We start from the raw sequence: 26,151 nt of genomic DNA, 5'->3' as shown, positions 1-26,151 counted from the left end.
TGATGACTAATTGACTAAACATTTTATTTTTCTCGTAGCGTTGCCTTTGAAATCGTTGAAAACATATTTTACAAAGTTCCTAGAAATTATCGCATTATGTTAAATGAAATAAATTCTAGGGACCCAGAGAGAATTTTTTTCAGCAGCAACGCTGTTTTCACGCGTCCGCGCTGAAGTGCGACGTTGTCGTTCGGTTTAAAACATTCCGTAAGACTATTGGCAGTCAATTGTACAGGCCGTTACTACCTGGCCATTACCACTTTCTCCAAACATGCATACATATACTTAGTAATTTAATTGCCTGGTAGTCACTGCATGTTATCTTGCAGATCCTTTTTCATAACCTACGTTATAAATTTCAAGTAGTCGTTCTAGAAGCCCCACCACTTGCCTTGTCTCGACTAATCCCTTTGTCTGACGAAAACTCACGTCCGCCGAGCCCGCTCCTGGCCGATGACCTTCGGTCCTAATTGCACTTTTCTCGAATTTCGTAAAATGTTTGCGCATGTCGGAACTCTCGCACGAACTTGTGATACATTATTCGATTATACACACATCTAACAAAACTATACGTTTATGTATACGTTTATTTTAAAGTTGAATATAATAATTTTTTAACATTTGTTTTGAATAACGGGTAATTTTTGTGAAATTTCACGTTCATCGTATATACGTATTACTTCCCATTATTTTTCTTAGACTCAATGCGGTTTTAAGTGTTCAAACACTTTATGAAAGGAATTTACGATACATATAAATCCATATAAATAGACATCATAGTTAAGTATCTATTATCGAAAGGATTAGCGCACTCGATCTAAATTTGGCGGTTACACAGGTTATGCTTTGCGCGCGCATCAAAGAAAACATTGTAAGATAAAAGCAGACAAAAGATATGTAAAAGTGATCGGCGAACTCTTAGAAAAAGAGAGAGGGAAGAAAATTGCAGGAATATCTACGCTATACGGTCGTCGAACTAAGACACGCACACAACGTTAGGCATTAAAAATATGCGTGTATACATGTGTATATGCAATATACATACGCGTTATTTTGTACAATAAGTTGCAGAGCACTGCAAAACTTAGTCTAATAAAGAAATTTGGCAAATCAGCATTTTCAAATTGACATTGAATTTGAAAGTGTAAATGAAACAGGCCCCGTTCTGGCCCCGCTTTTTGTCCATTGAATGACTCGCCAAGCTGTTGTGACGTGCGCATTGAAAAATGCATCCAGCAAAAACAAAGTTGAAAATGAGACGAGATAAAAAAACGATAAAGCAAGTCAATAAGGTATATAACAGAAAAGGGCGGGTTGGGTGACACACAGTGCTCAAAACGAACTAACGAAGTGTCAGGGCCGAAACATGCAAACTAGATGCCTTGATCTGCGTAACCGCACATGCAAACAATGCGCAAACCCACAGCAAAGTTTGCCAGGTTAAGCTGTAGGTAGCGTGCTGGCAGAAGGGGGGGAGAGAAGGAAAGAGAGATATAGGCTGGGGCCGAGAGAGCGAGCAAGATACAAATTAGAAAGAGACAAAGCGAATCAGCGTAGGGTGCGCGCGCCGCGTGTATCCCTGCGCGTATTATCGGCGGCATTTTCCCGAGCGTGAATAGCGCGCGGTAGCTGTTCCGCAGTCTCACCGAGCACTCGGTAGACTTCGACAATCCTTACGCATATAGACATTGTTTTTAGTGTTTATCCGTCTGCACACGCGGTGACGACGGCACATGTTGATTTGAAGTAAGGGTGCACGTCCTCGCCCCAGGTTCGACCACTCGAGGAGAGGACAAGAGTGCGTTTATCGTTGCTTTCTGCGGCGTCGTTGGCAGAGGGAGAGAGAAAGAGTCGCTCGTACGTGTACACGCTACTTTGGTTCCTTCCAAGTAGCACCAGCAACAAGCAGCTTTTGAAATCGTAAACGGTGAACAAGTAAAGTAGCGGACGAGTAGGTAAGTTTGTCAAATGTAAAAAGTATTCTCAAAAACGTGTCAATTTTAGTCCATTTCTTTTTCTGTGCGCTTGTTTGTCTGCGACTACAGCATGCACCTTCCCTTGATTCGGTCCTTCGCAATGCTCGGTCTGTCTCGCTTGCACTTACGGCGCTTTATTTATCAGAGGCAGGGTTAGGGTGTACTCGAGTTTTGGCAAGTTTGTTTATTCAAGTATATCTTTGAAAGCTGGGACCGGCCCAGCGTAAAAGGGTCACGTCTGTCTGTCGGCTTCGCAAGTGAGTACGCGGCCCAGAGCGAGAGAAAGACGAGTAACGTGCGTGTATGTGTGTGTATGGTATGATGTGTGCGTGCATGTATATGCGTGTGTGTAAGAGAGAGAGAGAAAGAGGGACGATCCGAGTCCGACGTTACGTCACGCGCCAGCGAGCGAACGAGGTAGATACGAGGTGCACCTACTCGGTAAAACGGCGACGAGGAGAGTTTGCGATCTGTGTGCGCGCATAGACTGGTAACGGATGATTGCGAGACGCTTTTCCACTTGGTGTTCCCATTTTCCTTTGCGAAAATTTCGAGCATGCGGATATAAGCGCGCGCGCACTCTTCCTCTCTCTTTCTCTATCTTTCTCTTTCTCATATTTGCACACGCTGATGCTGCTCCCAAGAACCATTACCTCGCTCACTGCAGATGACTCTAAGGCTGTGTCTGTATTTCCTTGCGTTCTTGTCCCATTCCAATTGATCACCGTTATTCTTGCGTTCCGTCCTAGTCCTTTTTGCAATCTTTGCCTAATTATAAATACATCACGGATGCCCATGTGTCGATTTAGTACTTGTCATCTTAAACTGTTGATCATGGATACAGCTTTTACAAGCTCTGATTAATTTATTCATTGTAACAGCTTAAATTTCCTTTTGCTTATTTTAGCTCGTCCTCGCGTCGTTCAGCTAATGTAAGAAAAAGAACTTTAGACATTATTAATCAATTTAAAGACTGCTCAGAAAGAGAAAGAGACACAGAGTGAAAGAGAGAGGAAATACCAGTTAGTTTGTATACATTGGTTGGAGTAAATTCTACTGTTCGTTACAGTGACTTGACTGACGGAGGCATTCCGTAAACTGCAACCAGAGGATAACAGGCCTCTAGTAATAATATTGCGTTTGGAGAGTTTTTGAAAAAGTCGTCAAAATTCCGGTCCCCACAAGGAAACCAGAAGGCCCCCAAAAAACCGGCGGGAGAAATCCACCAACTTCTGGTGAGGATAGCTATCACGATAGCAAAATGAGCAGCAAAAGAAAGAACCGTCCAAACCTTACAAGGTCAGTTAATTTTGATATTAATTGAAAATCAATAAAATATTTAACAATGCTTCTACTTTTGATAGATCTCCACGGGCTCGAGGTCCGCAAGACCGCAGTGTCATAGCGGAAGGAGTTTACAACAATGCTCATTTTATGCATGCAATTACAAGCCATGTGGGTAACACTGTTCAGGTACTTATAATACAATATTATCATATGGTTGTTGAATTATTTTACTATTAATTGATACTAATCAAATTTGGATAACTCTTCAGGTTCAAACTCAAAATGGTTCAATCTATGAAGGTGTTTTTCGAACATTCTCTAGTCAATTTGAAGTTGTTTTGGAAATGGCTCACCGAGTTGAAAACTCTGGAAAGATGAATGTTGAGAGTGTTGTAGAAAAATTGATCTTCAAACCCCAAGATATAGTGATGCTATCTGCCCTAGATGTTGACTTGGAATATGCGGTAAGAGATACATTCCAAACAGACACAGCAATCAGCAAATTTAATGGTGTTCTGAAGGGAGAAAAAGAACTTGAACCTTGGGATGCTAGTACTGATAACGGAAAACCAACAAATGGGGCCAGTTTGGAATTAGATTCCTCTTCAGTAAGTTATTCAACTTGCAGAAAAATCATCATTGACAATGCTTTTTCAAAGATACATTCATTTAAAATCTTATTTGTTTTCCTTTATAGAATGGTTGGGATGTTGATGAAATGTTCCGTGAAAATGAGCAAAGATTTGGTATTCAAACCACGTTTGAACCAAATTTAAGTCAATATACTGTTCAGCTGCAGCGCAAAGATACAAAGGATTACAAAGAACAAGAAAAGAAAGCTGCGGAAATAGCAAGCGAGATTGAGTCTCAGCCAGATCATAGAGCTCGTTTGGAACTCGAAAATGGCGATGAAGAAGATAAATTCGCTGCTGTTGTTCGTAATCCATATGACTCTTATGTAATTATTTATACCGTATGGGTACTTGAAAATTTGAAACGTACTGGCTTTTTCACATTTGAAATTATATTTTTACAGTCTCGGAGCAACGAAGGTAAATATGTTCCTCCAGCAAAAAGGAAAAATGGAAATACCGGCAAGTTGATGCGTACAACTCCGCCACCACAGTCACCAGGTTCGGCGACGAGTAAGAACGCGTTCAATCAGCCTCCAGCGTCTACCAACACCACTGTAAATGTTCCTCCTTCAAGCAACATTCCAGCTAATATGCCGTCACACCCACCCGTCGTGCAACACGCGGTACCTATGAATATGAATGCAATTCCAAGTGGCATGCCCAGCGGAGTTGTAGTCTCGTACAATCCGCCACCTTTTGTGCCTGCACCGTCTTCTCAACCACCCCCGCCTGGCCCTGGTAACTAATCAATTAAATTTCAAATCAAAAGCGATTTATAGCTCGAAGTGTCACTTGGCTTATACAATAAATTTTTAATTTGCTCTTTTGTAGTGATGTCGCAGGGCCAGCCTCCATCGCAAGTCACTTCGAATATTCCTCAGGTACCATTTTCTGGTCCACAGCAACCACCCATGAACAAAATAAGTATGGAGAAACGTGAACGTCCTAGTAGACAACAAGTTTATCAATCAGACAAGGCGCCACCTGCGCCTTTCCCTGGTGCTCATGTGGTGCCTCAGCATCCTCAGCAGTCGCCACAACCCCAGCCACCGTCGCATGTTCCCATGCAACAACAGCAACAAAATGTGGCAGATGGTCCTCCCTCTCAAATGATGCCTCCTAAGGAGCAACAATCACATAGAAAAGCACCAATTCCGAGAAGTCGAGATGATCAGAATTCTGAACTAAGACAATTTCACACAGAGTTTAAGTTGGCGGAGCCACAAGTCGGTCAGGAGCAACAACAGCAGCAGCAACAGCAACAACAGCAACAACAACCACAACCACAATCGTCACTCGGTAGAAAACCTCATCCTCAAGAAGCGCATTTACCGCAAGGTCCTCCAATGGTAAGAAATCACTAGTGCTGCAAGTATCTTTATTTTCTACAGGATTCACAAATATCTGAAAATCTATTTATTCTTAAATTTATTGCTTAGGCTAGCGCGTATTTATTGAAGATTTTCAAACTTTAACCGGACAACATACAAATGTGTGGAGATAAAATATTTCAGAAAGATTTAGTTAAAAGTTCTTATTTGAGCATTTTAATTTTTATTTTCAATTAATGTTAAATTATAATATTATAATGATAGGATACTCTTGATCACTATATCAAATTTGAAGGAATCTCCAACATTTGTACACAGTATTACAACCGGTTATTTAATATTTATTTGCAAAAACTAGAATGATATTTGCTTTGAGTATTTCGTTCAACCAAAGACTTAGTTTTAAATTGTTTTTTCACAAATTAAAATAAAATTTTATTTTGTATGTTTTTGTTTGAAACAAGAAACAAAAATCATTGGCGAGATACATACTTTTTACCACACTTAATGAATTGATTGTATGATTTGAATGAGTGTACTAATTATAATAATAAACGTGCTTTTATTTTTTTTGTTTATTTCTTTTCTGTATGTTCGTTGGCTGTCTCAGTGTAATCCTTGTGTTTGTCTTTTACCTCACTGCTTCTGCTTAATCTCATGCAATAATGGTAATGTTTACTGTTTTTGGGTAATACATGTACCATTCCATATAATAATGGAACATATCAAATCAAAATTTTACTTATCTTTTCGGAATAATCATATTTGTTTAAAGTATTTATAATAATGTTATCTTAAAAAATTAGTAATAGTAAATTGATTTACTGCCAAAATATGTTAGGGACCAGGTGTACCACAGGTGTACCAGGTGTACAGTGTGGGACCATAAGAAATTATTAAAAAAAAAAATGTATACGAAATTATTTGTCAATCAGGGTCCGCCACATCATCAACAAGCACATTCACACAGTACGCCACCACAAACGGTGCAGCCAACACCTGCATCACAGCAGCATCAGCCACATCAACAACCTCATCAACCGCCTATACAAGAAGAGCTGGTAGTCACAAATAAGCCTCCACCAGGCTCGATACCAGTTCAATCAACGAGTCCACAGCAGCCTCCGCAGCCATCTCCATCTCAGCAACAGTCGCAGCCACCGCCTCCATCTTCGCAACCTCCACAGTCTCAACCGCAAAATCCACAACCAACGCCGCCAACTCAGCAAACACCACCGGATGTTACTGTCGAAAAAATAGCAAATTCCTTTAAAAATTCCACGCTTAATCCGAATGCTAAAGAATTTAATCCGAATGCTAAACCTTTTACACCGGTAAATGACTCAATATTACATTTTTCGTACATAAACCTTTAAGGAAATGTCGTTTACTAAAATAGTTACTTTATTTTTACAGCGATCTCCGAGTACACCGACACCAAGTAGACCACATACGCCTCAAACTCCACAATACGCGCCAGCAACAATGTCCTCTGCAGTCGTGGTACCTGCATTTATAATGCAAAATCAACCACCAGGCGCATTCACGCAACAACCAACTCAACAAATGACTAGGTTCCGGAAGGGAAGTCAATATTTAGGTATTGCAAATAATCTCAATATTTACTAATTAATTTCGCTGATAATATAGCATAAAAAAGGAACAATTTGACAAACGATTGCTTTATTTTAGTACCTGTGATGCAACATCGAGGGCCCGACGTAGCATCGCAGATGCAGGTGGCTGCGGCAACGGGACAGCCACTGTTGGCTCCAGCTCCGCTACATCCGCCATTCCAGTTGCCTTATTCCGGACAACCGATTTACGGAGCTCAAGCAGTAAGAATGGTGCAGACGGCACCGCCTCCGCCACACCTCGCCGCAAATCCGTATCATCATCATCATGAATCTCCGGGCCCTCAAGCTCCGGGACTACAGTATATGAATCCGCACGCCCATCCACATCCCCATGTTGGTCAACAGCCACCGAGTCAAACTCCGTCACCGGCCAACCCCAATCCACCTCATACGCCCAGCGCTTACAATCCTCCAGGTGGACTATCTGCTCAATTCTACTATGCAATTTCAAATTCAAACCTGATTTGAATAATCCAGCTGATTTATCGTATGATTAATCACAGGTACACCACAGCCCTCGTACCCGCAACCACCACCAAGTCATGCACCAGCGGGCTATCCTATGATTTGTCCCATAATTCCGCCGCATTTGCCTCTACCACCCCAACATATGCAGTACATCCCACAGCCTCAGCCACCACCAGGCCAGCAAACCATACCCGTCATCATGCCGCATAACCAGTAGTCCCACGCCTTCCCAGGCAGACAGCAGCAGCAACACTTACGAGAAAGCCAGCGATAAGGATGCGCACATATACAAACAACACATACGCCTGGGTATATACATACGTATGAGAGAAAACGTGCTCTCGTTGGCTCAGGATACAGTGCCGCGCGGGTTTAAATCTGCTAGTGCCGGGAAGTGCGGAAAAATAAACATAGAACTTTATCGATATAAATATATACATATATAAATATATTATCATTACGACGGAAATCGTAACACCTGCGGAAATATTAGCGAAAATTTCCAAGTCACTTTTATCAACGTTGGACGATTGCGGCCAAAATGAAAAATTTTCTGTTATACTTTCTACATCTATCTACGTCTATACCCGTACATCTCCACCTTCATATTTTCATTTCTGTTTTTATCTTCCTTATCACCTCACTCTCATAGACTATCTACTTAAGTTAATCATCACACTCGTCTTTTGATCTCTCCTTTAACTTTCCTTCTTTCTCTCTCTCTTTCTCTTTTATTTTATTTTTTCTTCTCTTTTTGGCTCGTGAGTGAAACAGCGACGGATTTTCACTCTTCTACATTGACATAATACATATCTGCTCTCAATTGCTTCTGAGGTATAAGAGTCTCTTACGAAATTTATTATTATTTTGTGTTCATAAGAGGAAATCACTTTAAACGTCACGTTAAAAAGAACTATAACTCTTGCAAGTGGCTTTCACTGCGACTAGGTATATAGTATAATTAAAAAACTTGACGCCCGCAGCTTACGTGCAGTTCTTAAACTGCGTTGTAAAAAGCTCGTAGCAGGGAAAACAAATGTTCTCATTTTTAATTGAAACAAGCAGATAATGCTGCTCGATAGATGATATGCTATTCTGCGAATATATAGGAAAGAAAAGCAGAGTAGTGAGAGAGGATGTGAAATCGCTCGAATGAATACACAAGGTTCGCATACAAGCTTCCAATCCGGATAAGCTGTGTATACCAAAGCTGGAGTGACGCAAAATATTAGGAGAAAGGGAAAATGTCAAATCACAATAATGATATTTGTCATTTTCAACGATATGGTGTTCTGAGAAGAAAATCTTTGATCATAACATTCTAAATGCCTTTTTAGAAAAAAAGTTAGCTGATCAAAATAAAAAAATTCAGAACACACATTTGTGTGACAGTTTTTTTTTTTTTTTTTTTTTCTTTTTTTTTTTTTTTCAAAATAAAAAAAGTTATTAAAATTTATCAAATTTTAATAATATCGACATCAATTTGAAATTTAGAATCTCCTTCTTAGCTTAAGAAAAGAGAGGCAGAATAAAGATAGTGGGAAATTAAGGAAGGAGGAAATGGGAGATCAAATTTGAAAACGTATGCGCATTGAAATGTTACATCTTTCAATATGGTGAAGTGTAGGTGAAGTGTACGGTATTACAACGGGGATGCGAAAGAATTTGCACACTCCAAATTTGTTGATATTGATTTTTGTTATTAAAAAAAATACGACTCACGTGATAAGAACTTCGATGCCTGTATTTTCTATCGAACGCTAAAAAATTGATAGACACGCAAATGATATCGCTATTTCGAGTTCAATACAGAATATTGCCAACGAGATATAAAGCTTGTACACAGCTTGTGTCACAATCGTGAATAATTTTCTTGTCGAGAAATAAACTTGACGCTTGAAATATGTGATGCTTTTATACAACGCAATTAATATCCGATATGTATAAAATTGCCATTTTTCTAGGTCATCTGGTTCAAAATCCTTTTTCTATGCATGAACTTTAGTTATTCGTTTGTTACGCATAGGTCAAAGAAATAAAACATATTTTTCAGAATCATTTTATTTCTGCAGGCATGCAGAAGAGAAAATTAAGCGGGTTCAATTACTTTTCGAATAATTTGCTTATTTATTCATTAGCAGAAAACATTCACATTTCAGTGCAAATTAATACATATTTTGTATCAAAGCATGTTGAAATAAAAATAAATATCTCGAAACTTATAACTGTTTATGCAACCGAACAATCATGGTTGAAGTGTGCGATATCAAGATATTAAAGAATGGAACAATCTTTTACGGCCTTAGACCTAGTCGAGTATATAGAGTGAGTGAGAAAATCAGGAACAGACAGAATATCACACAGCGTGGCATCGTTACACAAATTTTATATGGAAGAGATTTAAAAAAAAACCATCAAATAAATTCATTAAAAAGCAATAGTTCTGCATCCTTTTCTTTTGTTTTTATGCGTTTCATTCCTTAAAATAGTTTAAAAAATGCGCTGTCCACTTAATGATTTTTTAGGTATACAGCATATAAAACGCATAAAAAATATTTTATTGATAAAAAGAATAGAAAATATAAATTGTATTTTTTTGCTTTATACTTAATACTACGAAATTAATTATTTACCAATACTTAAATATTATTAGTACACAATAACTCATTTACAACTTTTTATTTATGAAACCCTAAATAATTTCATCTGTCGTAATTTTTGTTGCAAAGTTTTTGTTGATGATGTATTAGATTGAGCACATACAGATACAAATGGAATTAATATTCGAATGTTCTGACTTCTTTTTTCTTTAAAAATTGCAAATACCTGTTTTTGCAGCAATTTTTTCCTTTTTAATGATTCACTCCGAGTTATACGCCCTGGAAAAATTTGTCAAAATTAATTCTGATGTGGTATCTTCTCAACTTTATACAAATGAAATATTTGAAAATTCAGAATATTGCTATCATTTTAAACTTAAAGTCGTTATAGGTTCCCAAACTTCAATTTTACATTCTGCAAAGTTATAAAAATCAATGGAACACCTCATTACACAATTTTAAATATAAGAATCAACATTATTATTTCCTATAATTGAACTTACTTTTCAGTTTATCAGATTCTTTTAATATTCGATAGGAATGTAATGAATTTCTCATGACATTTCTTTCATTCGTCGAACAACTATCACCATCTGAACTAAATAGCTCTCTATTGGTTTGATTACCAATTTTCTTAAATTGATTCATTTCTAGCTCACTTTCAGAGGATGAACTATTTTCATTTCTGTTTTCAGAATTTGAAAATAATTCGTTTTTTTTGTATGCCTCCACTTTATTGATACAAAGTTGTAACTTGTAACTCAAAGACTGAAAGTAAGTATAAAAATTGAATTTACAAGGCATTTATTGTTAAGTGAATATTAAAAACATAAACAATATTATATTTCGTTGTTTTATTAAGAAAAGTTCGGACATGATTTTGAAAAAATAAATCAAAATAATTAAATGAAACATCGCACGTATGTGTGTAGTTAATTAAATTACCGACTTCATTATTTAACTATATTCACAAATTATTCAACTACACTCAAATATTTTATCAGTTTGGTATTATTCAGTGGAGAAAATTAATTACGCTACCTGAAAAGAAACTGTTTTTCTTTGAACCATTTTAAAATTGAAAATAGGACTGAGCGATCTGTTCTCATCCATTTGGATCTGGAAATATGAAAATTCAGTCAAAATTATCAAAAATATAAGATTAGTGATAAAAATAAAAATTTGATTTTATACAGGCTTAACAAATGCAATCATACCGTCGAAGATGACAGCCCACTTCCTGTCGCAGAATTATAGTAATCACTATTGGTATTATCGTCATCACTTGCAGAAATCTATTGTTATTTTGGAAAAAATATAGCATTACTCGATCAATATTTTACTGTAATATACAAAGCATTAAACATAGAATATGAACAGCAATTACGAAAATTTCTGTTCGCATAACGAACCGCAAGTTTCAGACTATCATTTTCACTTTCGTTGCTCGATATTCTTAACGTAAAACTATCTGAGTCATCAGAATCTATTTTGTTTTTAGTGAATGAATATTGGCTACTCATTATATTCCAAATATTCGCTTTATATTTTACAATCAATCTCTGTTACAATAATATATATCTAGGACAATGTGAGGTTCCTATATAGGTTCACTTGTTTTAACTTAAGTCCGCTGCCCGACCTTTTTTATTTGTAAATATGATGGCTTTTAGCAAGCTATATAGACATGTTCGCTTATAGAAAACTATACATATGATATGTGTGTGTAATTTGTAAGTAATCAGCAAGTTATTCAGATGTTTGTCTTGAATTCAAATAAATTTCGATATAAATTATATAAATTTCATAATGAGTATTAATAATTATAATTAGTTATATGCTACTATGGTGTTTAGATCAAACAAAATAATCATTTTGATTTTGATATAAAAAATTATAAGTTTGCGACTAGACAAATCAAAGCTTTTTTCGTACCAGGCGCCTGAAAAGTGTGAATTCCGAATGCAGGGTTGGGCGATTCTGTCAAAAAGCTTCCAGCAGTTAACTTCAGACTTCACAATTTTCACTTCCTCTTTACGAAAATTGTGAGGTCTGAAGTCAACTGCTGGAAGCTTTTTGACAAAACCGCCCGACCCTGGTTATACAGTATACTTAACCTCGATAAAATCACGCATGCATACCGCTTAAAATTGTAATTAGAATATCTGTACTGTAATTTTTTCATCTATTTAATTATTTTTAAAATTTAATACAAAATAAAAAAAAAACAATAATGGTCTCGGAAAACTGGAATGAGACAGAAGTTCCACTAAGTCCTGCGGTTTTAGAAACTGTAAAAGAATTGAAGTTTGATCGCATGACTCCTGTACAGGCAAGCGCTATTACTTATTCAAGTGAATTTAAACATTTGATTATAGATTTATTTATATCTAATCAATTATTGAAAAATGTATTAGGCTGTTTGTATTCCCCTTTTATTGCAAGGACGAGATATTTCTGCGGAAGCTGTTACAGGTAGTGGAAAGACTCTTGCTTTTTTAATACCTTTACTAGAAATATTACAGGTAAAATTTATAATTTAAATCTTCATACTTAATGTTAATATTTACTTAAACGAATTTGAAAAATATATTTTATCAAAACTGGTTACCCCTTTTTTTAAAAATAAAATTTAATTATTATAGAAAAGACCAGGTAAATGGAAAAAATTAGAAATAGGTGGAATAATTATTTCACCAACTAGAGAACTAGCTACACAAATTAGTAAGGTATTAGACAAATTTCTTGACAGGATAAATTATCTAAAGCAAGTATTATTAGTTGGAGGCACAACTATTAAGGAAGATATTCGTAAATTGAAAAATGGAGTAAACATAATTGTTGCTACACCTGGTCGATTAGAAGATATATTAACAAATTGCAAGGAAGTTAATTTGGCTGCTGCTGTCAAATCTTTGGTAATAAATACATTTTTCAAAACGTTTCACTGTTAGGAAGTATAAAATTATACTAGTTTTTATTATTACTTTTAGGAAATATTGGTCTTGGATGAAGCTGACAGATTATTTGATTTAGGCTTTTCCTTGAAAATCAATATTATTTTGAGTTTTCTGCCTAAATTGCGAAGAACAGGTTTATTTTCTGCCACACAAACTAAAGAAGTTAATCAACTTGTCAGAGCTGGATTACGAAATCCATGTATGATAACTATGAAGGAAAATGATATTTATTCAACTCCTACAAATTTGAACAATTACTATTCAGTAGTAGAACCAAATGAAAAACTAGCTTATATGATAAATTTTATTAAAAGTAAAGGACCAGACTTAAAATATATGATCTTTTTTTCAACTTGTGCATGTGTAGATTACTTCAGCACTGTTATTAAGACGTAACTAAATAATATCTTAAGTTCAATAATATTTTTACACAAATAAAATATTTATAAATAATATTACAGGTTTTTATCTTCAACAAAAATCTTATCACTACATGGAAAAATGAAAAAAAAACGACACAAAATTTTTGAAGAATTTCAGACACTTGAAAGTGGTTTATTGATATGTACAGATGTATTAGCTCGTGGAATTGATATTCCAGAAGTTGACTGGGTTATTCAGTATGATCCGCCATCCAATGCAAGTTGTTTTGTACACAGGTTAGTCTGAAAATTGCTATTTTTTTACTAAAAAAATTGATAATTTGACTTGTGATTTAGGTGTGGGAGAACAGCAAGAAGTGGAAAGGAAGGTAATGCACTTTTGTTGTTGTCTGAATCTGAAGATGCCTATGTTATTTTTATAATGAAAAATCAGAAAGTAAATATGGAATTACTAAAACTAGATGTGAGGGAAGACTTTGTAGAAAAATGTTTTAAATGTATGAGAAAATTGCAAAAAACAGATAGGCTTTTATATGACAAGGCAAATAGAGCTGTAGTTTCATACATACAAGCATACCAAAAACATGTATGCAGTTATATTTTACCTTTAAGAGATTTAAATTTAGGAAAAGTTTTTATGGGCTTTGGTCTGCTAAAAGTTCCTCGAATGCCAGAAACAAAAGGAAGAGATTTATCATCTTTTAAAGAAGACGATGTCGATGTGAATTTATTAGCTTATAAAAACAAGCAAAAAGAAGCAATAAGATTACAAAAGTTACAAAATTATCACGACACGGGAATTTGGCCTGGGAAGAATAAGAAGAAAATGAAAGAAACAGAGGCTTGGTCTGAAGCTAAAAAAAATAAATCAGAAAAGAAAACAAAAAAACAAAAACGCAAAGAAAAAGAAAAAAGACGCGAAGAAAACAATCCAGGAATTAAAAAAAGAAAACGTAAGAATGTTATAAGTGAAGAAGATTTAAAAGAATTAGAGGAAGATATTGCTCTGTACAAAAAATATAAGAAAGGAAAGGTAGAATTTTTATTTTTATTTCACATAATGAAACAATAAAAATCTTAGTCTCATATGTTTACTAATTGACTTTGTTTATAGGTATCTGAAGAGGAATATTTAACAAGAAATGGTTTATAAGATATTCTTACTATTACTATTTCGTCATAAATTTGTAAATATGTAAATAATATTTCTTATGTAATTCTTCAATGGCATGTCAATTGATAGAATGAAAAATTAAATGGAATACAATAAACATTAAGAAAATTGTCATGAGGGTTATTAATTCACATTGAAAAATGAATATGAACTGTATAAAATCAAATGATTTTTTCTTTCATTGAAGAATCTTATTTTGAACGTCACACAGTTCATATTATGAATTCATCGTAACTAATCCTGATTATATGTGACACATTGTCTTTACATACTTTTTCTTACTCGACTACAAATCTCTGTATCTTTTTCTTGCCTGTACAGTATAGTCTTTTGAGTTTAACTGTACAGTTACTTCAAAAGATGACTCAGAGAGTATTTATATATGCGTGATAGTAGATGGAAGCAAATCAGCACTCAAGTCACTCCACCTTTTTTTCTAAAATATTTTGGAAAAACAGTAGTATTGCAATTAAAATTTATCTTACTCATTATTTGTATTTTAATTACTGATGATAATTTATGGAATCTAAACATGGAAGATCAAGAAGATAAACCAAAGTGGTTGGTAGAGTTGGAAAACAGAAAGAGAAAGGTACAATTAGTATATATTATTCTAAATATTTGGTAACAGTACATATAAAATTAAATATATTTGCATTTAAATAGTATAAAATTCAATCTAATTTCATGAGTTAATTTTCATTTTCTAATTTGACTGCTCTAAAATATTTTTTTGTAATATTTTTTCTAAAATATTATGATTTATTTAAAAATTACGTAAATTATTATTTTATAAAGTTTTTTCTGTTCACTATGAAATTAAATCATTTACTTTTCCTGTATTATTGTAGCCAAAATTAGCTCATGAAGCTGGTGCTGGTGCACCTTGTTTGAACTGTGAGTCAGCTTGTCCTGGATTAGATTTGCATTTCTGGAGAAAAATTTGTAAAAACTGCAAATGTAGAGGTGACAATCATGATGTCGATGATGAAGATTTTCCTCAATTCGAATTGCTTTTTGGACCAGGTCTTAAAAGAAAAAGCAATCGCTCTGTTGGTGAGTGATTGTTAAGGCTATCCATTTCAAGTTTTATGCAAACAATATTTCAAAATTTTAAAAGATTGACTTGAAAAATAAATGTTACAGTGCTTAAAGTAAATAATAAGAAGCAAGTTAAACAAGAAACTCCATTCGAATGGGTTCCACCTGACATAACAAAAGAATTGGCAGAAGATTATATGAATGCATTACCATCTAATAAATTACCTATTAAAGGATCTACAGGTGCAGCTTTAAGAAGACAACAACTCCAAAAACAATTGCCATTACATGATATCGATTACAAAGCCTGTGATAATCTTAGTGAACAAGAAAAACAGGAGTTTAATAAGTACTTGGATAATCTTAAAAAATCAGCTGGCCAAGGAAAAGTTTCCAAAGTAATTAATTATTTAATTATATATATATATATATATATATATATATATATATATATATATATATATATAAATTATGTTGTAAAATATTCAATCTAACACAATTTTATTTTTCAGTTAACCACTATAAAACCATTTGATAAATCCTTCATGACTCCAGTAAATGCAACTGATGTTCAACAGTTCAGTCCACAGCATAGTCAAAGTTTAATGAACCCAAATGCAAAGTTGAATTTACGTACTCCAAGTAGTTTCATTCCTAAAAATCTTCAAGTGCCTTTAATATCTAATTTACCTAATTTTCATGGTAATGTTGGTCCGATAATTAGTTCAACACCTTGTACAAAGGATGTAATACAAGTACAAAGTTTGCAAGCTCAAAGTGAACCCTATTTTAAACAACCTGAATATGAAAGTGCCCTGAAAAATAGTAACCAGCCAAATGAAACTTGTTCTGCACCACAAAATAACAATGAATTACAATTCAATAGTTCTATTAAAAAAAGTAATAAGAATTGGGAAAGCAATCCGATATGTCATGGGATTGAACATGTACAACATTCTAGTATTATTGCAAGTGAAGAGTATCCACAGACTAGCCAACCTTATCAGTCAGTACATTTAAATAATAAAAATCCTAATATGAGAACTGATATCATACAAAATTTAGAACTTTTAAAAGGTAAATCTATTAGTGCTGGAATATTACAGCAAACAGTATCATCTAAAGATCTTTTATTGCCAAGTAGTATGAGAGCAAATAAAATTAAAGGTGGAAATTCTAATGAAACAAGATTTTTGGATTCCCATAATGAAGTTGGCAATCAAAGCAGCAATAAAGATGATTGTGCAGCAGGTTTTGTCTCTAGTAATATTGAATCTATAAGGTGTGTTATTATATTTCATGAATTTATGAAAAAATGTTTTCTAATCATAACAATCACTTTTCAGACATTATCCATTAATTTTTAATTCTTTGGAAATAGCTAATAATCCTGAAATTTCTAAAAGTTTTGGAAACAAAACAAAATATCCTAATCATGAATATCAAGTGCCTTCCAATCCACCAACAAGTCCAACAAAACATTTAAATGCAGAATTAAATACCTCTTTGCCTATACAATCAAATGTTATTCACTCAGAATTATTAAATAATCCAATATTCCCAGAAAATAGCGTTAATGCTTTAATTGTACATCAAAATTTAGACAATATAAGTCAGTTACAAAATGAGATGGAGGGTTTGACAATGAATGCAAATAAAATATACCAGTGCCATAATTGCCAAGAAAATATACACTGTGGTGATGTAGTTGTTACTGCTGAAAAGATTAAAGAGGCAGCCTGGCATCCAGGGTGTTTTGTATGTTCTGCATGCAACGAACTGCTTGTAGATTTAGTTTACTTTAGCCATAAGGATAAATTATATTGTGCAAGAGATTTTGCAGAATATTTGGATATTCCACGATGCTTTGCCTGTGACGAGGTAGATTCTTTTTATTATTAATTGATATATTCTTTAAAGCTTTTAAATAATAATTATTCTTTTATATTTAACAGCTTATTTTTGTACGTGAATATACGGTTGCTGAGGGGCACAATTATCATGTGAAACATTTTTGTTGTTGGGACTGCGACATTCCCTTAGCTGAACGGCAGTATCTTACGGAAAATGATAGACCAGTTTGTCTTTCTTGTTATCAAAATAATTATGCTCAGACTTGTAATGCCTGTAATAATGTCATTGCTGCTGATCAACAAGGAGTTACTGTAAAAGACCTACACTTTCATGTAACAGAAAATTGCTTCTGTTGCACTACATGTAAGAAAAGTCTTCTTGGAGGTAAAATATCTGTCAAAGAAAATAAACTCCTTTGTAGCAAAGAGTGCATTGCAGAATTTTTGCATCGAAAAGCCTTTGGAAGATAAAATGAATGATTGATAATGTATATTTTTAAACATTTATACTTGATAATTTTATAATAAAGAGTCAAATCATAAAAAATTTTTTTTTATTAAATACAATAGTCATTTAACAAAATTTAATATTAATATGTACAATGGTTTACAATATAACTTTAATTTACCTTGCAGACAGTATCAAGAATATTCGATTTTTCATTATGATTTATGATGTTTCATAACACAATGTCTGTTAATCAATTTTTAATTATTTTATAATAAAATACTCAGTAGAAAATTTCTTTCATATTTCAGATTTTTCAAAAGTATTTATTATTAATTTAGACTTTTTAATAAATCAAAAGATTGTCAAAATATAAATAATACATAAATACAGCTATCAATATCTATTTTGGAACTATTAACTAAATTAAATAAATATGAAAATTGTAATTGTAAAAACATTTTCTGTATAAGTTAACTTTGAATAATGTACATTTTTTAGGTAACTACATTCCATTACTCAGAATCACTGTCAACAATAACTTTATAAGTTTCAGAAGCCTTTTTGTTAGGAGTAGAAGGTGTTTTTGAGATTACTTTTTTTTCAATTCGAGACTTTCTTGCAATTTTACCTCGAGTGGAACGAGCTATTTGGGATATGATTTCATTATTTATGTAATTGAAAAATATACTATAATTATAATATATTTAAAAGAAACTTACTTTCAGAGATAATATTGGTATTCAATTCTTGAATTTCTTTCAAAGTTTCATTCTTTATTCTGATTTTATTGCATTTTTCTAAAGTTGGTCTTCCAACAACACCATGCTCATGTAAAAATACAGTAAGACGTTTTGCTTTAGCAGCATCAGTGTCACAACCTTTTAATAACATTGTATAACATTGAACTTTGATTCCTGCTGCTCGAATATACTTTTTTAGCTTTTCTATTTTTTGAATATTACGCTTCTGAAAAATGAAAATAAAATATTAATAATTTTGACAAAACACGAATGTCTATTTTATGAAAGAATTAAAATGGAAAACTAACACTAGGCTTCCTTCTTTTTCCCTTTTTAACATCTTCACTCTCATCACTTTCATCATTATTTTTTTTGTCAGATTCTTCATCTACAGAATCTTCAGTTTTTGAATCAGCTTTATCTGAATCCTTTGCCTCTGTAGATTTGCTATCGTTTTGTTTCTTAGTCTTGTCGCTACTAGTCTCTCTCTTTTTCTCAGGTTTAACTTCTGATATATGTTTTGTTAAATTTATAGAATTTTTAGGAGGTCTACCACGTGGACGACCACGCCCTCTTTTTGCTTCTGTTGTCTTTTTAGAGCTTGGACACTTTTTTAACTTTTTTTTCAAAACAGGGCTGTAATCTTCATCATCTGTGTTAGATTCCAACACAGAAGCTGCTGTTTTAATGAGTAAAGACTTTTTTTTATCTCTTTTTTGAACCTGTTGCATAAAAGTTGTTTCACTATTGCTTTTTGATTTAGCTTCTATTATTTTATAAGAATCTGACTTCTCTGCTTCAGAAGAGCTAGCATCAACTTCAGAGTCATTTGGCTCTTCTCTTATGATTTCAGTCTTAGGTCTGGGCTTGAAACTTTCCTCTTTCACACTTTCTTCACTAGAATTTTCATCACTTGCACATTCTACAGTAAGTTCTACTCCGTTAATTATTTCAGACTCTTCATTTTTTTTCTTACTTTTTGTCTTTTTCATTTCTTTTTCAGACTCATCATCTTCCATTGATTGATCCTTCAAAAAAAAAAACAATTAATTAAAATTTCTTAAAATATCAATGTATTTGATAATGAAATAATGATAACATAAAAGATTGTAACATTGAAGGTCTATAGAAATATTTATTATTCAAATATAATTAAAACAATAAATAATTTATCAAAGTTAAAGAACTATATATGTACAGTTTCACAAAATAAGAAAATTGAAATAGTCAGTTAGTAAATTGAATAAATTTAATAAAACTAATGATTAAATAGATCGTATTACCATTTTCTCTTTTTCTTTTTCCAAAGATAAATTATGTTTATTAGTTTCTTCTTCTGATACTTTCATACTATTTTGTTCATTTTCTTGAATATCGTAGTTTCGATATCTTTCAGTCTCACTTTCTTTAGTAGTAGTTGATTTTGTTGTATCTTTATAATCTGTTTCTGTACATTCATTAACTTTCTCATCTAGTATATTATTAGATTTTGATTGATTGTTTATATTTTTATTCTGATCATTGTCTAATTCTTCTACACTATTATTTGAATCAGAACTGGAGATAACTTTTTTTATTTTTATTGGACTTATTTCTTTTTCCTGTGATACTTTGTTAATGCCAGCTTTTTTCAATGGTAAGTTATTTTCAGAGTCAGATGTTTCTTCTCTATTTCGCTTATTAGAAAGTTCGTCACTGGCAATTTTACCTGACGATTTCTGGGTAACCATTGGCTCCTCTTCATTGTGATTTGACTCAACCATTTTTACCAGTTTATTAGAATACAATTAATAAAGCTAAAATCAATGATCTATTAATTTATTTAATTCATATATGTAATATATGTAATACAAATTTTTAAAACAAAATAATTCTAACATATAAGATTCATGTATTCCGAATAAAAAATATTATGTTAACCCCTTTTTTTATCATAATAAATATTCATATTTCAATGTTTATTGCAACTTTTAAGGATATATGTTAATATGATTCGCTAAATTATTTTCGACAGTTGAAAAATATTTTTTTAAGACATTATACATAATGAGTTTAAAAACTAAATGAAAGATGTTTTCAAAATTTTATCGCAGGTTCAATAAAGTACGGGATTAACAAAAATGACAAAATAAGTTTCTTATGTTATCAAGAAACATAATTTTCATTAGAACTTAAATTGTTCGCTTAAAAATAATAAATAAAACTTACGATAGCAACGAAATAATACTCGCTATAAAGTTTGCGCGGGAAAAGAATATAATAAACTAAAATTGGTTTGAATAGAATCGCATAACTGTAGCTGAACTTCGTAATATAGGATATACATTTAACTAAATGTCAATATCTTAAAAATTTTATTTTAATAAATAGTTATTACTCACCAATTTTCTCAATTGTAACGATTTTAGTTGTGTGCTTAACGTTCAACGTGCACCAAATGCTGAAACCGAGCAGCCATTGACCGGTTGTATTTTGCTGTTCAGTTTCACATTTTACAAGTGCAAGATGAGTAGCGAAAGTGTATATATATATATATATGTAATATAGTATGCATTATCAGTAACACGTTGTACCATGTTTAGATGTATATGTATGAGTATGAAGGTTAGATTAAGCAATTACAAATTTAAAAGTGCTAGCAAATGCACAAATATAATTTTAATTGATTGATTGTGTATAATTGACTCGTTATTTTCAAAACATTTTTTAAATCCGTTAATTAAGTTATTTTTTCTATATGGAAATACTTGCAATAAGTTTGTTGAAAATTTATTTTGGAATGAATAAAATAATTGATTATTTTTTAAATCATTTCTTCATTTTATCATTTCAATCATTTTTTTTAACAATATAAATTAGTTACTAACAGTCTTATAATTAAATATAAAGTATTCAACTACAGTATTATTGTAATATACAATATAAGAATTACTTTTATAAAAAATTATTTACACTCTGATAAAAAATTATTTTATTAAATGTATTGTGCATATCTATTGTGAAGATTTATTTTCAAATTGCTGTCTTAAAAACTTCAATCCAGCTTCCACTTGATTCACAATGTCAACTCGCTCATTTATTCCTGGATCTGAAAAATAAGAATCAAAAATTCTAATCAAAAGAGTATCTAGAGTATTTCTTAATTATTAAACTTTCAAATATTTAAAAAGGCTAAGATATTAATATAAAAATATAAAATTGATAATAATTCACTAATGTTGTGCTAAAATTAATATTATTAAATTTAACGCTAGTGTATTATTTAGTATGTTATTTAATATAAAAATAAAATCTTAATATGCACATAAGATTACAAACCTTTTATAGAATTTGTTTCTAAATCACATGGAGGTATTGGTCCTATCACGTCAGATTCATCTGAGAATAATTCATTTTCTTCAACAGGTATGAAACTAGTGGCTTGTTTATTTTCATGACTTGCTAATACTTCATGTGTAACATTATTTTGAAATGTATTATTTAAATTCAAAGTTTCTCCAGGCTGGAAGTTTCCATAATCTGGAGCAAATTCTTCTATTCTTTCTTTTCTCTTTTTGCTAATCCATTCTTCTTGAGTCATTACATACCACTTATTTCTTTTGCCTAGCAATTCTCCAAATGCTTGTATTTTGCTTTCATTATCAGTAAGCTCATTTTTAGCTATTTCTTGTGTATTATCCTTCATAGAATTATCTAATATGGTTTCTTGAATATTTGTGTTTGGTGTACCACTTTCATTTATTATCTTCGTACTTTCATTATCTACAGATTGCAAATGATTTGTGGCATCTTCTTGATTAATTTCATCTTCAGCTTCTTTAGCAGAGAGCCCTGCTCTTATTCGTTGCCTTATTCTTGCCACTCTCAATCTATTTTGTTGCATTTTTTCTTTCACTTCTCGTATACTTTCATTTTCTTTTTGCTTTTGTTCAGTTTCTTTTCTCAACTTAGTTAATTCTTCTTGTTGCTTTTTCCTTTCTTTTTCATCCTGTGAAAAAGCATAGTAACCAACACCATGTGTTCTTGCTTCATCAAAAAGTATATCTTGGTAGTGAATATCAACTTTGTTGACTAATTTGGCAGTTTGTTCTTCCCATTTTCTCCTCATTATTTCTATTTCTGGTTCTTTTTCTGGAGTTCTATCTTCAACATAAAATATCTGCTCTTGGACATTTTCATGTGGTTCTTTAAAAATGTCTCTTCTCAAGGATTCATCTTTTTGTTTCATTTTAGGTAAATCTTCTCGAAGACATTTCCTTGTTCGTCCTAAGCAATCTGTGTATTCAGCCCATTCACTATCAGAATCATCATCACTTAAGTTGTCACTTTTGTTAAAGTCCTCCTCTTCTGACTTATATGGATCATCAGATTTATGTTCAAAATCAACAAGAAAATTAGGATTCATATTTGTTCGTGTTTTTGATAATTTATCGTATAACCTAGATTTTGCTTGTAACATCAATTGAGATTTCTTTAAAGTTTTCATACTTTCAATATCATCAGTTTCTTGTGAAATATCTACATTCGTTACGTTTTTCTCTTTTTTGTTTACAACTTTTTCATTTATTTTTGTTTTATTTTTTGCCGTTATATTTTCTAACTTAGCCTTTGCCACTTTTGCTTCTTCCTGCTTCTTAAGAAGCTCTGCTTTTAAACCAACTAAAGAAGAATAATGAACACTTATTTTACTATCAGAATTCATTTTACAAACTATTATTTAATAAGTTTTTCATCTGATTTATCTAAGATTTGTTAATAATACTATAACTGCTGAATACTTTCTACGCTACGCCGTATTGCAGACGAAAACGTATAGGTAAACATGTCAACGAAAGTATATATATACATATATATATATATATGTAGGCTAGGATATTATACTATCGCTATATATATCGACTATACAAAAATATAAAGTGCGCTCATTTTAAATATTTTCTAATTTAAGAAGAGATAATATTTTTTTAAAAAGTCTACGTTGGTTATTTTAAAATTCTATCTATATATAAGTCAGATAAAGAAAACTCAAAGGGAATAAATAAGGAAAATAATATTTAAAAAACTCATAAAGTATAAAATGTTTAGTTTTATTATTCGTTTAAATATATATCATTACAATACTATAAATATTCACAGATTTTTAATTCTGTGTCATTAAAATACTGGTAATTTTTCTCAATTTGATATTTTACCTACTTAGCATTAATTATCGATATGTAAATGCACTTGAGTTTTGTGCAATTTAAACTCAAGTAATCACGTAAATAGCATGTATTTATATATAAATGTAAAAATTTAGAAATATAAAGCGAAAATGTTTGCCTATCTACTTATAAAAATGTATATAAATATTAAAAAATTTCTAAATGCGATTTTTAAGAACTAAATGAATCACAGCAGAACCATAGTTTAAGACCTATAATTATTTTTAGTATGAACTACTATTAAAGCTGATGTGACTAGAATTACTAAATCGCTATCATTCACTAATAAACTCTAAATGACACTTAATTCTATCTTTGTGCGAAAATACTGAATTTAAAATTTAAGTGTCCGTAAGTCATGTGCTTTAGGTAAGCAAAATATTTTTTGCAAATACTTATATATTTTTGGACCAGCTAAAAACAATGACAGGCATTGTTTTTTAAAATCGAGTGTAAAGTTTCGTTTGTTGTCTTTTTCTTTAAATAGTTGAGCTTGAATTTTAATAAAATCAGAAGTCTCAGCAGGAAAAAACTTTTGTGTTAATAATTGAAATTGTTCTAGAGTAATATCATCTATAATATTTATATAATTTTTTTGAAGTTTCTGTTTTAATTGTTTGATTTCATGTTTTTTGCTTATCAATAATTTTTTCAACTTTTTATTATTCAATCTAGCTTTTATATAGCTTGATGTAGTTTGAGTCGAATTTTCTATTGATTTTCCCACAAAGTTAGATTGAATTTGAATAATTTTTTCAAACTCAATTATACTAGTTTTGTCTAAATTATTTTCTAAAAAATCAACTTCGGTTTGAGTAGCTTCTTCTGATTTACCTTTTACAATATTTAAATCTGTTTCGTTGATTTCTCCTAAAGTATCATAAGTATTTGAGACATTAGTCAATGCTTCGTTAATATTTTGACCGTCTAAAATAGCTTCTGGCAACTTTTCTACCTCTACATTTTTATCTGAAATAAGAAAAGATAATTCACTTGTTTCCATAGGAGATTCAGGACCAGTTCCATTAATAAGAGATAATGGTAATGAATTTATTAGATCCTGATAAGATAAGGCTTCAATAGGGAACCCATTAGAACTTTCATTATCAATATTAATAGCTAGTTCATTTGCAGTGGAGTTCATTGAATCATTGACTTTTATACTGGAGTAAACATGATCTAATGGACTTGAATTTTCCAAATACTCTTCAGTTGCTTTTATTGCAGATACAGGTTCATTAATGCGTATACCAGTTGCTTTGTAAAATTCATCTGCAGATATTTTCTCTGAAAAACATTAGAATAAATCTTTAAATAAAGAAATTATTTATCATTCAGACAATTACAAATTACAGTTGGTTTTCTAGATTTTAAATATTGGTTAGTCAAACATATGCTTTACAAAATATAACTTATTGTTAAATAGTTATATTAATATAGTTTAAAACACTAGCACTATTAAAGTTGTTAGTGTGGTCTTGTTTATCCATTACTTACGTAATACACAATTACTTAAAATATTGGTCACAGGATCATGGTTGTCAGTTAATGTATCGTTTGTCTTATTTGCATTTATAGTATCATCTGAATCCTCTGTCAGCTCTAAATGCATTGGTATGGAATTAGGTTGCAATCTATTTCTTAAATCATTAAGAAACATTGAATCTGTAAAATGCTTAGCACAGACTCTATAACTATTAAAAAGTTCCAGTGGTGTTTTTTCTAAAAGGTCATTTCTGTCACATGCTTTGACCCACTCTTTCGATCTGTAACACAAATAAAATTCACTAGTACCCGTCATCATTACAATAATTACTTATTATTGAAAATCAAGTTCTTTATTTCCATGAACTACCTTAATGGATCTTTAGGAAAACGAAAGAAACTTCTCTTGTCACGTCGAGATAAACCTCGGCAATTTTTAAAAGCACAGTAATAACCACCTTTTTTACTCATTTTTGTAATATATCATATCAGTTAACATCTAGAATGTTTTTGTAACAAAAGTAGATCGGCTATATATACATGGACTGCAAACCTTTTCATCTGCAACTGCAGAGTGTACTGTGTACTGCAGATTGCAGAACTGCATAGACAAGGTGGTTTGAACTCTTGCGTGCATTGTTCACGCATGATCACTGTTCACAGTGAAACTTGCAGTCCGCGACTGTCACAAAAGTAGCTATTTTTTATCAAGTAAGTATATTTAATTATTTTTCATTTTTGATAATAATTCAAGGTAAAGATACTCATATATCAGAAAATTGAAAACTCAATAGAGATATAAGCGATGAATTTTCACACAACTTTTTAGAAATGCAAAATTGGAGTTGTTATAGAGCATTAATTTTGTCAGTAACATCGTTATTGACCAATTGACATCTATGAAATCGTCCTTAGGTCACCCTTCC

General features: G+C 32.0%; 6 protein-coding genes across 8 annotated transcripts; 3 read left to right on the top strand and 3 right to left on the bottom strand.

Annotated features, from left to right (window-relative positions):
- Positions 1-1,601: 1,601 nt before the first annotated feature.
- LOC131663752 (ataxin-2 homolog) lies at positions 1,602-10,197 on the top strand. 3 transcript variants are annotated; one of them, XM_058934358.1, is made up of 11 exons: positions 1,602-1,955; positions 3,046-3,275; positions 3,341-3,449; positions 3,533-3,871; positions 3,961-4,197; positions 4,300-4,636; positions 4,730-5,247; positions 6,165-6,563; positions 6,646-6,829; positions 6,922-7,281; positions 7,370-10,197. In XM_058934358.1, the coding sequence occupies exons 2-11, from the start codon at positions 3,238-3,240 to the stop codon at positions 7,549-7,551; spliced, it is 2,703 nt and encodes a 900-aa protein (XP_058790341.1). In that variant the 5' UTR covers positions 1,602-1,955; positions 3,046-3,237; the 3' UTR covers positions 7,552-10,197. The 3 variants fall into 3 exon arrangements, with proteins under 3 accessions (XP_058790341.1, XP_058790339.1, XP_058790340.1); XM_058934356.1 differs by having other exon boundaries at positions 3,961-4,221; positions 7,370-10,017; XM_058934357.1 differs by lacking the exon at positions 1,602-1,955 and adding an exon at positions 2,358-2,466 and having other exon boundaries at positions 3,961-4,221; positions 7,370-10,017.
- Positions 10,198-10,229: 32 nt separating this feature from the next.
- LOC131663754 (uncharacterized) lies at positions 10,230-11,562 on the bottom strand. The gene is made up of 5 exons (XM_058934359.1): positions 11,347-11,562; positions 11,152-11,229; positions 10,976-11,053; positions 10,438-10,702; positions 10,230-10,349 (listed from the first exon to the last, which is right to left on the bottom strand). Exons 1-5 carry the CDS (start codon positions 11,455-11,457, stop codon positions 10,300-10,302), a joined length of 582 nt encoding a protein of 193 aa, XP_058790342.1. The 5' UTR covers positions 11,458-11,562; the 3' UTR covers positions 10,230-10,299.
- A 469-nt stretch (positions 11,563-12,031) lies between these two features.
- On the top strand, positions 12,032-14,494 carry LOC131663749 (probable ATP-dependent RNA helicase DDX55 homolog). The gene is made up of 7 exons (XM_058934354.1): positions 12,032-12,266; positions 12,352-12,459; positions 12,580-12,852; positions 12,928-13,286; positions 13,356-13,553; positions 13,614-14,310; positions 14,392-14,494. Exons 1-7 carry the CDS (start codon positions 12,168-12,170, stop codon positions 14,428-14,430), a joined length of 1,773 nt encoding a protein of 590 aa, XP_058790337.1. The 5' UTR covers positions 12,032-12,167; the 3' UTR covers positions 14,431-14,494.
- Positions 14,495-14,859: 365 nt separating this feature from the next.
- LOC131663701 (testin) lies at positions 14,860-17,993 on the top strand. Its single transcript, XM_058934256.1, has 6 exons — positions 14,860-15,043; positions 15,303-15,507; positions 15,598-15,890; positions 16,005-16,774; positions 16,839-17,373; positions 17,448-17,993. The coding sequence occupies exons 1-6, from the start codon at positions 14,984-14,986 to the stop codon at positions 17,814-17,816; spliced, it is 2,232 nt and encodes a 743-aa protein (XP_058790239.1). The 5' UTR covers positions 14,860-14,983; the 3' UTR covers positions 17,817-17,993.
- A 1-nt stretch (position 17,994) lies between these two features.
- On the bottom strand, positions 17,995-21,025 carry LOC131663702 (transcriptional regulator ATRX-like). The gene is made up of 5 exons (XM_058934257.1): positions 20,918-21,025; positions 19,820-20,332; positions 18,845-19,564; positions 18,516-18,762; positions 17,995-18,439 (listed from the first exon to the last, which is right to left on the bottom strand). Exons 2-5 carry the CDS (start codon positions 20,297-20,299, stop codon positions 18,309-18,311), a joined length of 1,578 nt encoding a protein of 525 aa, XP_058790240.1. The 5' UTR covers positions 20,300-20,332; positions 20,918-21,025; the 3' UTR covers positions 17,995-18,308.
- A 327-nt stretch (positions 21,026-21,352) lies between these two features.
- Positions 21,353-26,039, bottom strand: LOC131663796 (FK506-binding protein 5). The gene is made up of 5 exons (XM_058934433.1): positions 25,596-26,039; positions 25,238-25,506; positions 24,089-25,027; positions 21,855-23,246; positions 21,353-21,624 (listed from the first exon to the last, which is right to left on the bottom strand). Exons 1-5 carry the CDS (start codon positions 25,694-25,696, stop codon positions 21,530-21,532), a joined length of 2,796 nt encoding a protein of 931 aa, XP_058790416.1. The 5' UTR covers positions 25,697-26,039; the 3' UTR covers positions 21,353-21,529.
- Positions 26,040-26,151: the final 112 nt, after the last annotated feature.

This window comes from Phymastichus coffea, unplaced genomic scaffold (assembly GCF_024137745.1).
Source record: "Phymastichus coffea isolate CEN01 unplaced genomic scaffold, Cenicafe_Pcof_1.1 PCOF00038, whole genome shotgun sequence".
Taxonomy (NCBI): Eukaryota; Metazoa; Arthropoda; class Insecta; order Hymenoptera; family Eulophidae; genus Phymastichus; species Phymastichus coffea.
Note: the sequence above shows the minus strand (reverse complement) of the source record. Positions and strands in the feature narration are given on the sequence as shown.

Excerpts from the sequence above, each read along its gene's own strand:
- LOC131663752 (XM_058934356.1), top strand. The coding sequence starts at position 3,238 with ATGAGCAGCAAAAGAAAGAACCGTCCAAACCTTACAAG. Across the intron at positions 5,248-6,164 it reads TACCGCAAGGTCCTCCAATG|GGTCCGCCACATCATCAACA; the intron begins GTAAGAAATCAC and ends TTTGTCAATCAG. Across the intron at positions 7,282-7,369 it reads CAGCGCTTACAATCCTCCAG|GTACACCACAGCCCTCGTAC; the intron begins GTGGACTATCTG and ends GATTAATCACAG.
- LOC131663754 (XM_058934359.1), bottom strand. The coding sequence starts at position 11,457 with ATGAGTAGCCAATATTCATTCACTAAAAACAAAATAGATTCTGATGAC. Across the intron at positions 11,230-11,346 it reads ATGATAGTCTGAAACTTGCG|ATTTCTGCAAGTGATGACGA; the intron begins GTTCGTTATGCG and ends AAATAACAATAG. Across the intron at positions 10,703-10,975 it reads GAAAAACAGTTTCTTTTCAG|TCTTTGAGTTACAAGTTACA; the intron begins GTAGCGTAATTA and ends ACTTACTTTCAG.
- LOC131663749 (XM_058934354.1), top strand. The coding sequence starts at position 12,168 with ATGGTCTCGGAAAACTGGAATGAGACAGAAGTTCCACTAAGTCCTGCG. Across the intron at positions 12,853-12,927 it reads CTGCTGCTGTCAAATCTTTG|GAAATATTGGTCTTGGATGA; the intron begins GTAATAAATACA and ends TATTACTTTTAG. Across the intron at positions 13,287-13,355 it reads TTCAGCACTGTTATTAAGAC|GTTTTTATCTTCAACAAAAA; the intron begins GTAACTAAATAA and ends ATAATATTACAG.
- LOC131663701 (XM_058934256.1), top strand. The coding sequence starts at position 14,984 with ATGGAAGATCAAGAAGATAAACCAAAGTGGTTGGTAGAGTTGGAAAAC. Across the intron at positions 15,891-16,004 it reads GCCAAGGAAAAGTTTCCAAA|TTAACCACTATAAAACCATT; the intron begins GTAATTAATTAT and ends TTTATTTTTCAG. Across the intron at positions 17,374-17,447 it reads GATGCTTTGCCTGTGACGAG|CTTATTTTTGTACGTGAATA; the intron begins GTAGATTCTTTT and ends TATATTTAACAG.
- LOC131663702 (XM_058934257.1), bottom strand. The coding sequence starts at position 20,299 with ATGGTTGAGTCAAATCACAATGAAGAGGAGCCAATGGTTACCCAGAAA. Across the intron at positions 19,565-19,819 it reads AAAAAGAAAAAGAGAAAATG|GATCAATCAATGGAAGATGA; the intron begins GTAATACGATCT and ends TTTTTTTTGAAG. Across the intron at positions 18,763-18,844 it reads GAAAAAGAAGGAAGCCTAGT|AAGCGTAATATTCAAAAAAT; the intron begins GTTAGTTTTCCA and ends TTCATTTTTCAG.
- LOC131663796 (XM_058934433.1), bottom strand. The coding sequence starts at position 25,696 with ATGAGTAAAAAAGGTGGTTATTACTGTGCTTTTAAAAATTGCCGAGGT. Across the intron at positions 25,028-25,237 it reads TTTAAGTAATTGTGTATTAC|AGAAAATATCTGCAGATGAA; the intron begins GTAAGTAATGGA and ends AATGTTTTTCAG. Across the intron at positions 23,247-24,088 it reads TAAAGCACATGACTTACGGA|TTTGTAAAATGAATTCTGAT; the intron begins CACTTAAATTTT and ends ATTAAATAATAG.